This window comes from Helianthus annuus, chromosome 10, assembly GCF_002127325.2.
Source record: "Helianthus annuus cultivar XRQ/B chromosome 10, HanXRQr2.0-SUNRISE, whole genome shotgun sequence".
In the NCBI taxonomy this organism is placed as follows: Eukaryota; Viridiplantae; Streptophyta; class Magnoliopsida; order Asterales; family Asteraceae; genus Helianthus; species Helianthus annuus.
This window is the reverse complement of record NC_035442.2, coordinates 162082782-162096484: the sequence shown is the minus strand read 5'-3', so window position 1 is coordinate 162096484 and position 13703 is coordinate 162082782. Positions and strand designations below refer to the sequence as shown.

The 13703-nt window shown below is 37.4% G+C and overlaps 1 protein-coding gene and 2 long non-coding RNA genes across 3 annotated transcripts; all 3 read left to right on the top strand.

The window, feature by feature from the left end:
* The first annotated feature begins 223 nt into the window (after window positions 1-223).
* On the top strand, window positions 224-2462 carry LOC110883171. The gene is made up of 4 exons (XR_002560389.2): window positions 224-358; window positions 951-1038; window positions 1380-1470; window positions 2265-2462. It is a non-coding gene; the product is annotated as an uncharacterized LOC110883171 (long non-coding RNA).
* Window positions 2463-5837: 3375 nt separating this feature from the next.
* Window positions 5838-8096, top strand: LOC110883172. Its single transcript, XR_002560390.2, has 3 exons — window positions 5838-5972; window positions 6563-6650; window positions 7898-8096. It is a non-coding gene; the product is annotated as an uncharacterized LOC110883172 (long non-coding RNA).
* Window positions 8097-8501: 405 nt separating this feature from the next.
* On the top strand, window positions 8502-9059 carry LOC110883074. Its single transcript, XM_022130929.1, has one exon. It carries the CDS (start codon window positions 8502-8504, stop codon window positions 9057-9059), a length of 558 nt encoding a protein of 185 aa, XP_021986621.1.
* The last annotated feature ends 4644 nt before the right edge of the window (window positions 9060-13703 follow it).

Sequence of the window (13703 nt, the reverse complement as noted above, 5' to 3'; positions counted from 1 at the left end):
ATTAACGGGACTTTAAAATAAACGGGTTATGACTCCCGGAACCCACTAAGTTAACTAGGAATAATTAACCTAGTTAGTAATGTGCAATTAAGTAAAAACAATAAAAAAAAGAGAACTAGTGAATTTTCTATAAAAGGTTGGAACTAAAGGGGCTAAAGTTGGAAAATTGGAAGTGTTATTATAAAAAAGGAAAATCAAAACAAAACACACACAAAAGGTGTGTGTTCTGTTCGATCAGGAGAAGGCTCTAAAGAGCCAAAACCCTAGTTCATCAATAACAACAAATTGAAGGGTAATTTGGAGCTCAAACACGCAACTGAACACGAATTAACAATCACCCAAGCTAGGGAATCGTAAGGTATGTCAAATTTTAGACATTCATGAAGTTGTGAAATTTGATTTACATTGCCATATTTCGATTTATGTATGAATCGTAGAGGCTATGGCCAAATTAGTGAACTATGACTGCTTAGGAACAAACCCTAAGTGGAAATTTGAAGTAGAATTGCCTTGATTAGGTGTTTGAGTGGATAATCACACTTAGATAAGTGGGTTTTAATGTTATGATGAAATTGATGATAAGACTATGTTTAGAATCATCATGCATGATAATGTTAAGAAGATGTTTGATTAAATCATGAATTTGGGTACATGATCATAAATGACATGAAATGGGTTAAGTATGTTGTGATGAAATCCATGTTTAGAAACAACCCTAGTTAATAATTTGATAAACTAGTGTTGGAAGATAGAAAGTCGATAATTACACGTACATATGTTAAATGGGTATTGTAACTTGATGATGAACACATGAATTGTCGATGCTGAAAGTAGTTTAAAACCGACCTATGATAGAATTCGGTAAAAAAAAGTAGTATAAAGGTTCATAAGGCATAAATATTATGATCTAGAACGACTAATCTATCCACCTTGTGAATATTATATGATAGTTGACGCTTGACAAGCTAGGTGGAGGCTTGGGAAAGAAGCGGGTCAAACGAATCGAGTACGTGGAAAAAGAGCATAACCGGATGCAATGTAAGTAAAGCTTACACCCTCTTTTGTAAATTATGTATTTATTCATATGTTATAAATACGACGAAAGCTATATCTGAATTATGGTTCCGACACGAAATGAATCGGGTCGGAACATATAAAATAATGATAAACCATGTTTAATGGTAAAACGGGCGAAATGGTAATTGGTCACGAGATGACATATATGTAAAATGAGTTTTTTTTAACGAAATGGTAAATAAATACCATTCGAATATAAGTGCAAAATATTTGGTCGTTTAGACCAAACGGGTCAAATGGTAATGTTAATACCATTTGACACAGAACGACTAACAAGTGCTTGTTGAGTCTAATGCTCACAGGGTAAAACGACTTATGGAAATCTGCGTTACTATAAACTAGCAAATTATTGAAGCAAGGTATTAAACTGGTCAATATGTTGACCCGAGCCAGGTACGCATAAATAGGTTTATAGTTAAGGGTGAGTTTTTGGTCAAATAATTAGTGAGTCTTTTGATGTAAATGAGGGACTAAAAGTTGACCAAAAAGCCCTTGATGGGTGAACCGGGTAAACGACCCTTAGAGGTTGTTTAGGAACTTGTTTATTGATTATGAAATCCTTAGATACATATAAAAGTTATAGGCAAAAACATTTGTGGGTCGAATGCCTAAAAATGGGCCATTTGCGTAAAATGACTAGTCGAAGGGTAAAAATTTGGATTTTTGGGTTCCTTGTGTTAAATCCACCACAAAAATAGTTGTGGTGGAAGATAAGTGGTTAATTAGTATGGAAACGCGAGGTGCGAAAGGAAAATCGAGAGTTTGATGCTTAAAAGCTTAAAAGTAAACTAAACGTGTCGAATAATAGAAAAAGGGATCTATAGACTATGTGCCTATAAACTGGATTTTAATACGAACAATGATGGTAAACGGGTCCGTATTTTAATTACGGACACGTAGGAAAAAGAATCACACAAAACGGAGGTCTAGATCAAAAGTTATGCACATTTTTGTGCATAATATGTTAGAAAAATGGAGCTGGGCAGATGCAGCTGCAAACAAGCAACATTCTGTCAAAAATGGGGCTAGGTGTAGTGCGAAGCCCCTTAGCGTACGGCGACGCCCCTTAGCATACGGCGGCACCCTAAATTACGAAAATTGTTGAATTTTGTTGTTTTGACCCATTTGACTTGTTAAACATGTTATTTAACTACCAAAGCTAACTTTTACGTTGGTTTTGGTCATAGGTGAATGTCAAGGAATTCCCCGATGAAGATCAAGCTCAACGAAGGACCGAACACATGAGATTAAAGCTTCCGCACGGCGTTACGTCGTAACTTTTGAACGACAAACACAATTACATTATGTTGTACTGCTTTTAAACTGTAAAAGTTTTAGCAAACCCGTATTTTTTTATGTATGTGTATTTTTAAGTACACATTTAATTGTCGTTATTAGTACAAAAACCCTTTTTATAACAGTAAGGGTGTTACAAGTTAGTAATAAGAGCTCATGGTTAAAGAATAAAGTGTGTTCGGTTCAAGGCTTGATCGCAAATCCGATAAGTACATGTATGTTAATGGTTTAACATGTTAAAGTGTTGTAAACAACACATAAGGTTATCGCGTAATACACGCTACCCCAATTAAAATGATTGATACAGTTAACGAAATTACGTGCGTTGACACGTACAGTAAAAAGCCTTGTATTACAATACGGGCGTTTATAAGTGTCGAAATTACTAACTTTTGTAAATGTTTAGTTGAAGGACACTCGCATCTGAAGATGACGAGAGTTGAACGAATTGTGGATATGATGGTGGAACGGTCCGAGGTATGACAAGCTGAGCACACTCATTGAGGACCTAAATCGCGTGATGATCGCGAACAAAGTTCACGGCAAGAGAAGCCCGTTAGGGCAAGTATTACCAGGTGCACGCTTTTAAATTTAATCGCATAAGTAGTAATATGCAACAAACACGTAGGGGATAACGGTTGCATATATCTGATAAAACTTGAATACTATTCAGGATGATGTTTCTAAGAGAAGTTTAATAGAAATATGTGTTATTCACGATGATGAATAACAAAGAAATAATAGGATTAGTTTATATGGAAACTTGGACGGGAGTTATTATCCAAGTGGAAAACTCTCAATATAATGCTATTGAGAAAAGTAGCGATCACATTAACGAATGTGATTATATAATAGTTCGATAGAAAAGAAAAACATTTTATATGTTCAAATGTAATACTAGTAAAACTAATGATTGTTGTTTTGCAATTAAATAAAGTTTTACTAAATGAAATCAGATATATGAAATAAATAAAGGCGTTACTTACATAGGGTGTGATGTGAAAACTATAAAAAGGTCATGTGTATCATGTGCTGATCGCTTACTCCGGCCAAGTAAGTAGTGGCATATGATACCATGAACTTCTTGTAGCGGACACATTTACGTCCAATGTAGTAAGGACGGGGTGAGTGGGACAAATTAAAAGTACCCAAATGAGTCAAATAAGCAAAATAGTTGATAATAATGTAAACGCACAGCCGGGTGACGGAAGGGTATTACATTAAGATAATGAGCCTGAGAGAAGGGACAAGGATTAATGTAAATGATGATATAAATGAATGACCAAAGGGAAAAAATTCACGAAAAATAAGTCATCTTGGACGAAATAGCCATGGTGAACAAATGGGCAAGTAAAACCAAAGTATAGATAATCCGCAGGGTCATAAAAACGAAGGTATTGCCCACACGAAAAAGATAATCAAGGTTGTAAATTGTGGTCATGGTAAAGAAAAGATGACGATGATAATCGTCATTCAGAATCTATAAGGCCGTCAAGGATGCTCCCATAAAGAATAAAAGACACGGTTGAATAAAAGCGATGGATTTTGATAAGACAAACAAATAAATCGAAACGAGGTCTTAATGTATACCGGAAGGGTTACAATGATAACGACTTTGGTAAAACACCTGGTTGACGGGTAAGGGTTTAAACATATGCGTAGACCGAGAAACGGGAACGCAGATGGAAAGACAAAAGACTCTTCGAGTCATGACTAAAAGATGATAAGATACAATACATAGAAATTTTGATAAATTACGTTCAACTATTTTAAAGTTGAACGGGTCGAACAAAGAATGAGGCTTCACATTCATAAGTGATGAATTTTCACACGAACAAGTCAAACGAGTTAAATAAAGGATGACGCTTGCTAATGTAAGTAAGCACGAACTGAATAAATAAGAGCGCGAAATATTAATAAACCTATGTAATGGGTTATGGCGTTAAAAAAACATTAAGATAAAAGGACCCGGGCAATTGGTTGTAAAGAAGTATAATTATGAACTGGGAAACGGTGAGCGTAAAACAAACCGATATGTAGATGGCGTAAGGAGTCATAAAGTCGGAATATTAGTCTGAAAGTAAACGAATGTAGCCTTAGACCACGGTCAAGGTCAACTAAAGTTCAAAAGCGAAAATAAATGATTCCAATTATAACAAGGAATGCCTTGAAGCTATATATGTATACGTATACAGTTGAATACGGACTTGAGTAAAAGATGATCTACGGGATTATCATAACCTACGAGATTATAAATAATGTTAAGGTCTACGGGACCAAGAAGACCCTTGGCTCATAAATGGAAAGAAGCGAACTGTCGAGGTCCCACCTTAAAAAGGGTGAAAATCTAAAGAAATAGCCAATGAGGCTAAGAGAAAGAACCTACGGGTCAATAGTGTAAAGCGAGGGAACTGGTTACGATTCCCCGTGTAAAACGAGAACGGAAAGGAATAAATTATGAGTTGTCAATTTCCTTGATATGAGTAATTGACAAAGTTAAAAGGAAAAATGTTAAACTAAAAATTCAGTTTTAGTAAGAAACAACGTTTTAACAAATATGAATATTATGAGATAACTTCGGAAAAATGATTAATATCAAAGTAATATAGAATATAACCATGTCGTAACATGAGTTACGAGGTATGAAATCAGAAAAACACGCAAAAAGCCGGGTTGGCAATAAGATATACACGAATGACGGGGTATAAAGTGACTGCGACTAATTAGTCTAGCCGGTAAAACTATTCAAAGTCAAGATAGTGTCATCACAAATACAAAGCGCTTGTTAATATAAGACAAGCGCAAAATAAACATGTTAACAGACTAACGCGAATGAGGGGTCAAGTGACAACTCAGTCAAATAGGTGACAAAGATAAGAAATATAAGATGGAATTTACGGTTCGTAAGGCCTTACACATGAAAGACGTACGCGTTAATATAAATGAAAACTTTTGACAAAAAGAAACGGATGCCTTGAGAAAAAAATGAAACTTGGTTCGTTTGATTTAAACCAATGAACTACGTAAATAAGGTTTCGGAGACGAAACCTCTTTAAGGGGGTAGACTTGTAACACCCCAAAAACGGGTTTGGTAATCAAACCACGTTAATGATAATGAACGTGTAAAATACCGTTGGTGGTAAAAATTAACCCGGTAAATACTAGGATTTAAATAATTAAATCTAATATTAATAAAAGAGAATAAAAGCTTTTAAGAAGACAAAGTTTATAAGAGGCCCGAATTAACGGGACTTTAAAATAAACGGGTTATGACTCCCGGAACCCACTAAGTTAACTAGGAATAATTAACCTAGTTAGTAATGTGCAATTAAGTAAAAACAATAAAAAAAGAGAACTAGTTAATCTTTTTATAAAAGGTTGGAACTAAAGGGGCTAAAGTTGGAAAATTGGAAGTGTTATTATTAAAAAGGAAAATCAAAACAAAACACACACATAAGGTGTGTGTTCTGTTCGACCAGGAGAAGGCTCCAAAGAGCCAAAACCCTAGTTCATCAATAACATCAGATTGAAGGGTAATTTGGAGCTCAAACACGCAACTGAACACGAATTAACAATCACCCAAGCTAGGGAATCGTAAGGTATGTCGAATTTTAGACATTCATGAAGTTGTGAAATTTGATTTACATTGCCATATTTTGATTTATGTATGAATCGTAGAGGCTATGGCCAAATTAGTGAACGATGATTGCCTAGGAACAAACCCTAAGTGGAAATTTGAAGTAGAATTGCCTTGATTAGGTGTTTGAGTGGATAATCACACTTAGATAAGTGGGTTTTAATGTTATGGTGAAATTGATGATAAGACTATGTTTAGAATCATCATGCATGAGAATGTTAAGAAGATGTTTGATTAAATCATGAATTTGGGTACATGATCATAAATGACATGAAATGGGTTAAGTATGTTGTGATGAAATCCATGTTTAGAAACAACCCTAGTTAATAATTTGATAAACTAGTGTTGGAAGATAGAAATTCGATAATTACCCGTACATATGTTAAATGGGTATTGTAACTTGATGATGAACACATGAATTGTCGAGGTTGAAAATAGTGTAAAACCGACCTATGATAGAATTCGGTTAAAAAAAGTAGTACAAAGGTTCATAAGGCATATGTTATGATCTAGAACGACTAACCTATCCACCTTGTGAATATTATATGATAGTTGACGCTTGACAAGCTAGGTGGAGGCTTGGGAAAGAAGCGGGTCAAACGAATCGAGTACATGGAAAAAGAGCATAACCGGATGCAATGTAAGTAAAGCTTACGCCCTCTTTTGTAAATTATGTATTTATTCATAAGTTATAAATACGACAAAAGCTATATCTGAATTATGGTTCCGACACGAAATGAAACGGGTCGGAACATATAAAATAATGATAAACCATGTTTAATGGTAAAACGGGCGAAATGGTAATTGGTCACGAGATGACATATATGTAAAATGAGTTTTTTTTAACGAAATGGTAAATAAATACCATTCGAATATAAGTGCAAAATATTTGGTCGTTTAGACCAAACGGGTCAAATGGTAATGTTAATACCATTTGACACATAACGACTAACAAGTGCTTGTCGAGTCTAATGCTCACAGGGTAAAACGACTTATGGAAATTTGCGTTACTATGAACTTGCAAATTATTGAAGCAAGGTATTAAACTGGTCAATATGTTGACCCGAGCTAGGTACGCATAAATAGGTTTATAGTTCAGGGTGAGTTTTTGGTCAAATAATTAGTGAGTCCTTTGATGTAAATGAGGGACTAAAAGTTGACCAAAAAGCCCTTGATGGGTGAACCGGGTAAACGAACCTTAGAGGTTGTTTAGGAACTTGTTTATTGATTATGAAATCGTTAGATACATATAAAAGTTATAGGCAAAAACATTTGTGGGTCGAAAGCCTAAAAACGGGTCATTTGCGTAAAATGACTAGTCGAAGGGTAAAATTTTGGATTTTTGGGTTCCTTGTGTTAAATCCACCACAAAAATAGTTGTGGTGGAAGATAAGTAGTTAATTAGTATGGAAACGCAAGGTGCGAAAGGAAAATAGAGAGTTTGATGCTTAAAAGCTTAAAAGTAAACTAAACGGGTCGAATAATAGAAAAAGGGATTTATAGACTATGTGCCTATAAACTAGATTTTAATACGAACAATGATGGTAAATGGGTCCGTATTTTAATTACGGACACGTAGGAAAAAGAATCACACAAAACGGAGGTCTAGATCAAAAGTTATGCACATTTTTGTGCATATTATCTTAAAAAAAGGGAGCTAGGCAGATCCAGCTGCAAACAAGCAACATTCTATCAAAAATGGGGCTAGTTGTAGCGCGAAGCCCCTTAGCGTACGGCGACGCCCCTAGGTGTAGCGCGACGCCCCTTGGCGTACGGCGGCGCCCTAAATTACGAAAATTGTTGAATTTTGTTGTTTTGACCCATTTGACTTGTTTAAACATGTTATTTAACTACCAAAGCTACCTTTTATGTTGGTTTTGGTTATAGGTGAATGTCAAGGAATTCCCGGATGAAGATCAAGCTTAACGAAGGACCGAACACACAAGATTAAAGCTTCCGCACGGCGTTACGTCGTTACTTTCAAATGACGAACACAATTACATTATGTTGTACTGCTTTTAAACTGTAAAAGTTTTAGCAAACCCGTATTTTTTTATGTATGTGTATTTTTAAATATACATTTAATTGTCGTTATTAGTACAAAAACCCTTTTATAACAGTAAGGGTGTTACAGAAGTTGAAGGTATGGCTCATCTTTTCGGGTGCAAGGCGGACAATTTTCCTTTCACTTATCTTGGCCTCACTGTTGGGGTGAATATGAATCGTATTAAAAACTGGAGACCGGTGTACGATACTTTCGAGAGACGCCTTTCGTTATGGAAAGCGTCTTTTTTATCTATTGGTGGAAGACTTACGTTGATTAGGTCCGTTCTTGAAAGTCTTCCCACTTACTTCTTTTTCTCTTTATAAGGCTCTAGTCGAAGTGATTGAAGATTTGAAAGGTATGATCAGAAGATTTCTTTGGGCTGGGTCTTCCTCTGATAAAAAAGTTCATTGGGTTGCGTGAGATAGGGTGGCTTCTCCGATTAAGATGGGTGGCCTGGGTATTCATAAATTAAAGGATATTAATTTAGCCTTACTGGCTAAATGGGGGTGGAGATTTAAAACCGAGAAAGATAACCTTTGGGTGGGAGTGATAAATGCCTTACACTCGGGAAGGAACGGCTGGGAATTTCTTCCGTTAAAGAAGACTCTTGGAGGCGTTTGGAAAAATATTGTGTTAACTCTTAATCTTCCTTTGTTAGATGGTTTCTCTATTAGTAACTTATTTAAAGGTGTGGTGGGAAGAGGTGATAACATTCTGTTTTGGCTGGACCCATGGCTTTTTGAGGTCCAGTTGAAATCAAAATTCCCGGCTCTATTTCAGCTTGAGGTGGTGAAGTCGTGTAGTGTCCGCGATCGTCTCGAAGGTGAGGGGAGCTGGCTTTGGAAGCATGATCCTGAATCTCCTTCTGAAAGGCTTGAATGGGATGCTCTGTTCTCGGCTTTGGCTTTGGTGGATTTGAATTCGGTGGCTGATAAGTGGGTTTGTCTGGAAATGGCTCGGATTCCTTCTCGGTCGCGGCGGTTAAGAAAGCCATCGAGTTGAAGGTGGATTTTAGTGATCGCTATGTGATGGATAGGTGCAAGTGGGTTCCGCTCAAATGTAACATCCTGGCGTGGCGTGCGGAGATGGACAGTATAACAATCCTAAATAAACCGACACCCTTGATTATTTTTCCAACACCATAAAATATCCCGATATGTCCCTAAATACACCCCATACGCGAAAACGGGCCTCAAATATATTAAATAGTATTAAAAATAATTAAAAAATTTAAATTTTGGGTTGAGGCGGGCCGCGTAAGCCCCACCCCAAGCCTGACGCGAGTCGCGTCAACTTAAGGCCTGGCACGGCCCTGGGCCGCCACGTGGCCCAACATCTGGCGAGCCTACATAGTGACACAGCTAAGCTACGCCTTGACCGGGGGTCAACGCGGGCCGCGTAGGCCCTTCTCTTGTGTTACGCGAGCCGCGAGAGAACCAGACTCAACAACTATAAATAGAATGCATTGGATCTTCAGTCTGTTCGTCCCATTTTCTTTTCTCAATCTCAAAATCAGAATAGTAGGCTTTATACACGGGTATTATACCCCCCTAATTAGCGAGGTTCTGCTACGATGTAAGTATCATAACCCCTGGAGACGTATTTGATACTCTGCCCGATTGATCCAGGGTTCCGTAACGGCTGTCGTGGTTCTGCCCGACGTAGTCGTTGGAATGCCGTCTCGGGGAGGGTATTACTAATGTTAAATTGGGTTATTATACTAACACGCGTGCATTTGTGTGATTTATAGATTGTCATCAGGAAACCCTTACGGATAATCTAAGACGGCAATGTGAGTAATCCTCTTTTTGTTAACTATTTTTACAAAACCTCACTTAATTAATTATACATTAAGCAGGTATTGAGTATTTGTAAGGATACAATTACAGTTGGTAAAATTGGGGTTTTGTATACAAAATTTGTTACCACCTGGTAAAGTCGGTAAATTTGGGATTTTGTATACAAAATTTGTTACCACCTGGTAAAGGAGTAAGATGACCATAAGTCGGAACGACAGTATCGTGTGGTGGTAATTGATATGACTTGGAAACAAATGTAATTACGGATGCGCCCTCAATACTGTACTATGGTTTTATTAAAACTTGATTAAACTGGGATTCACTCACCAGTATTTCCCACTGACAAAATGTTTTTAAAACGCGTTTTAGGTAACAATATGTGAAAGCCAAATAGAAGCCAGGTGGACAGCACCGAAGGCTTGGAAAAGTGGCAATAAAGTTACCTAAAAGAAATAGATGTTTTTCTTAAATAAAAATAGGATGTATTCCTATGAAAACCTGTGTACTGAAAACTTGGGTTTTACCCATGTGTTTAGTGTTATGAAAATGTAGTATTTTACTCTGATAAAATATTTCCTAACTACGGTCCTGATGTAATTTCCGCTGCCAAATTAGACAATAACCAGATACCACCGAAACTGGCTCACGGCCGCCCACTCCCGGGATAGGGGTCGGGGGTTGTGACAGAAGGTGGTATCAGAGCTTTGCCACTGATTCAGCCACAGAAGTGTTCTGCTGACATCAAAATTCAAAGTGTTAGGAAATAAATAATGGGAATACATGCATAATTGTATTTATTTGTTATGTGTTATCTGACTATTTGTTAGTTTACAGTATGAGCGACCAAGGACCATCTGACGCATACCGTCAATTGTCTGGTTCGCCTAGAAGCGAAGGTGCCTCTTCTCAGCCTGCCCTCTCGGGGTACTCCGCTGATACATAAGAAGGAATATTCGTATTTAAGGCTCAATCTGAAGAGCCATTTCCTCAGAAAAAGAGGGGATGGTTCAGTAGGGGAGCACACGAGCGTAGAAAACGTATGAAAAAGTTACAAGACCAGAGAGCACTAGCCGCAGCCAAAAGAGAAACCGATGCATATGCCCAGGATATGCTTAATAGGGGTATAGCCAATATCCATATTTTAGCAACCACTGCAGCTGACCCAAACCTGGAGCAAATGCTTGCACCCCAACCACAACCACAAATTCCTGACCAACCAATGGAGATAGAAAACCCTAAAAACCAAGTAGAAATGCATGATTTCAATCCGTAGGAAATACCTAGAGTACCTGCACCAAATCCCCTAGACCCAAATTACGACCCCTGGTGGGATGAAGTTAGAGACTATGTGCAACGCTACCCGATACATGAAGATTTGCCCATGCCCAATCTAGGAGCTACCCAGGGTTAGATCCTCTAGATCCCTATTTCGATAATGATGCATACATTAGGGAGATCTTAGAGAATCCTTACCCATACCAAGCCCCGTACCAAGAACCCGCACCCCAGATTCCAAACCCAGTCCTAGAACCTGCACCCCGAATGAGTGCAGAAAACGTACAAGAACTTAGGACATTCAGTGAGGAAATTTTAGAGAGTAGTGAGAGAATGAGACAGGTGGGAGAGCGTCTCGTATGGAAATACGATGAGCGCAATATGGATTTTTGGATGAATCCATATCCTTGAATCGATGATGGAAACGGTAGAAATAATAATAATAATAATAAAAATAATATAATATAATAATATATGTGTTTGAAAAAAAAAAAACTACGGATGCTTACTACTAGTAGTGTAGTTTTTACTTTCAGTCGGTATTGTAATTTCTATTTCGGTATTGGTAAGTAATAGATGCATACTATATGAATAGAGTAAAGTCGCAATGCTCGACGCTTTTGACCAAAAGTGTGTGACATGTGATTGTTTAAGAACTCAGCCCTAGAATGGTGGAACACTATCCTCCAGTCAAGAGGAAGTGATAGAGTATACAACATGGAATGGGAGGAGTTTAAAAATATGGTAGAAAGGAAATTCTGCCCTCCCAATGAAAAGGAACAGATAGCGAATAAGTTTTTGAACCTTAGAATGACCGGAGTAGATAGTAAGGGGTATACTACTACATTCTTTGAATATGCTAGAATAGTACCGACCCTTGCATCACCTGAACCGGTATTAATCTCCCGTTACATCTGGGGATTAATCGGGGAGATTAGGCATGTAGTCAAGGCAGCTAGACCCCAAACCATAGAAGAAGCTGTAGAACTAGCCAATACCTTGACAGATGAATTAATCCGTACTAGAGAAGAAGACCAGAGGAGAAACCTAAGTCAAAGGCTTACTCAAGAATTCCGTTATGGGAAAGGAACATAGGTTCTACCTCTGCACCATACTGCAAAGCCTGCAAAAAGAAGCATTCTGGAAGATGCTCCACTTACTGCAATTTCTGCAAAATACTAGGACACAAAGAAGAAACCTGCAGAAGGAAACCAACTAACGGATTGTGCTTCAACTGTGGAGAAAAAGGTCACATCAAGCCAAACTGTCCGAAATTGGCTCCAGCTGTGAACAACAAGAACATTAAAAATGCTAGAGCATTTGTTCTTACTCCAGATGAAGCCAAAATGATCCCGGACGTCATAACTGGTACGTTTTTAGTTAATGATATTTTTGCTAAAGTATTATTTGAATCTGGTGCCAACCAAAGTTTTATCAATACTTCGTTTTGCAAACTCCTAAATCAATCATTAACTAAACTACCACAAGAATGTCTGGTAGAGACAACAAATGGAGAAATCGTTAGGATTTCTGAAATCTTGCAGGGAGCAAGAATAGAAATTTTTAATCAAAAATTTATTGCAAACCTTTAACCAATGAATCTGGCAGGATTTGATGTTGTGTAAGGAATGGATTGGTTAACAACCAATAAAGCCAATATTTTATGTGATTAAAATTCAATTCAAGTAAATTCACCAAGGGGTGAAAAGATCACAATTAAAGGAGATAAACCATCTAGATCCACGAAATTCATCTCTGTGATGAAAACTGCAAGTTATATAAGAAAATGATTTATAGTGTATTTGATTTCTATAATCACTAACACTAAAAGAAAAGAATTAAAAGACATTCCAGTAGTTTCCCAGTTTACAGATGTATTTCCAGAAGAATTGCCAGGACTGCCGCCAGACAGGGAAGTTGAATTCAGAATCCATCTGCTACCAGGAACGGCACCGATTGCCAAGGCACCCTATCGTTTGGCACCCGCCGAAATGCATGAACTGAAGAAACAGTTAGACGAATTGTTGGAGAAAGGACTTATACAGCCAAGCTCATCGCTATGGGGAGCACCAATACTGTTTGTCAAAAAGAAAGACGAATCAATGCGTATGTGCATTGACTATCGTGAATTGAACAAGGTCACGATTAAGAATCGGTATCCATTACCAAGGATCGATGATCTGTTCGATCAACTGTAAGGAGCTCTATTTTTCTCTAAAATCGATTTAAGATCAGGATATCATCAATTAAAGGTACAGGAAGAGGACATTCCTAAAACCGCCTTTAGAACAAGGTATTGCCATTATGAATTTACTGTCATGCCATTTGGTTTAACCAATGCCCCAGCTGCATTGATGGACATGATGAACCGAATATGTAAGCCATATTTGGATAAATTCATAATTGTTTTTATTGATGATATTCTAATTTACTCTAAGAGTAAAGAGGATAATGCAAAACATTTGCACGCACTTTTAAATCTATTAAGAAAGGAAAAGCTTTACGCTAAGTTTTCAAAGTGCGAGTTTTGGTTAGAGCAGGTACAATTTCTTGGACACTTAGTCGATCATGA

What these genes read in the sequence shown, in the direction of transcription:
- LOC110883074 (XM_022130929.1), top strand. Translation starts at nt 8,502, where the DNA reads ATGGGTGGCCTGGGTATTCATAAATTAAAGGATATTAATTTAGCCTTA.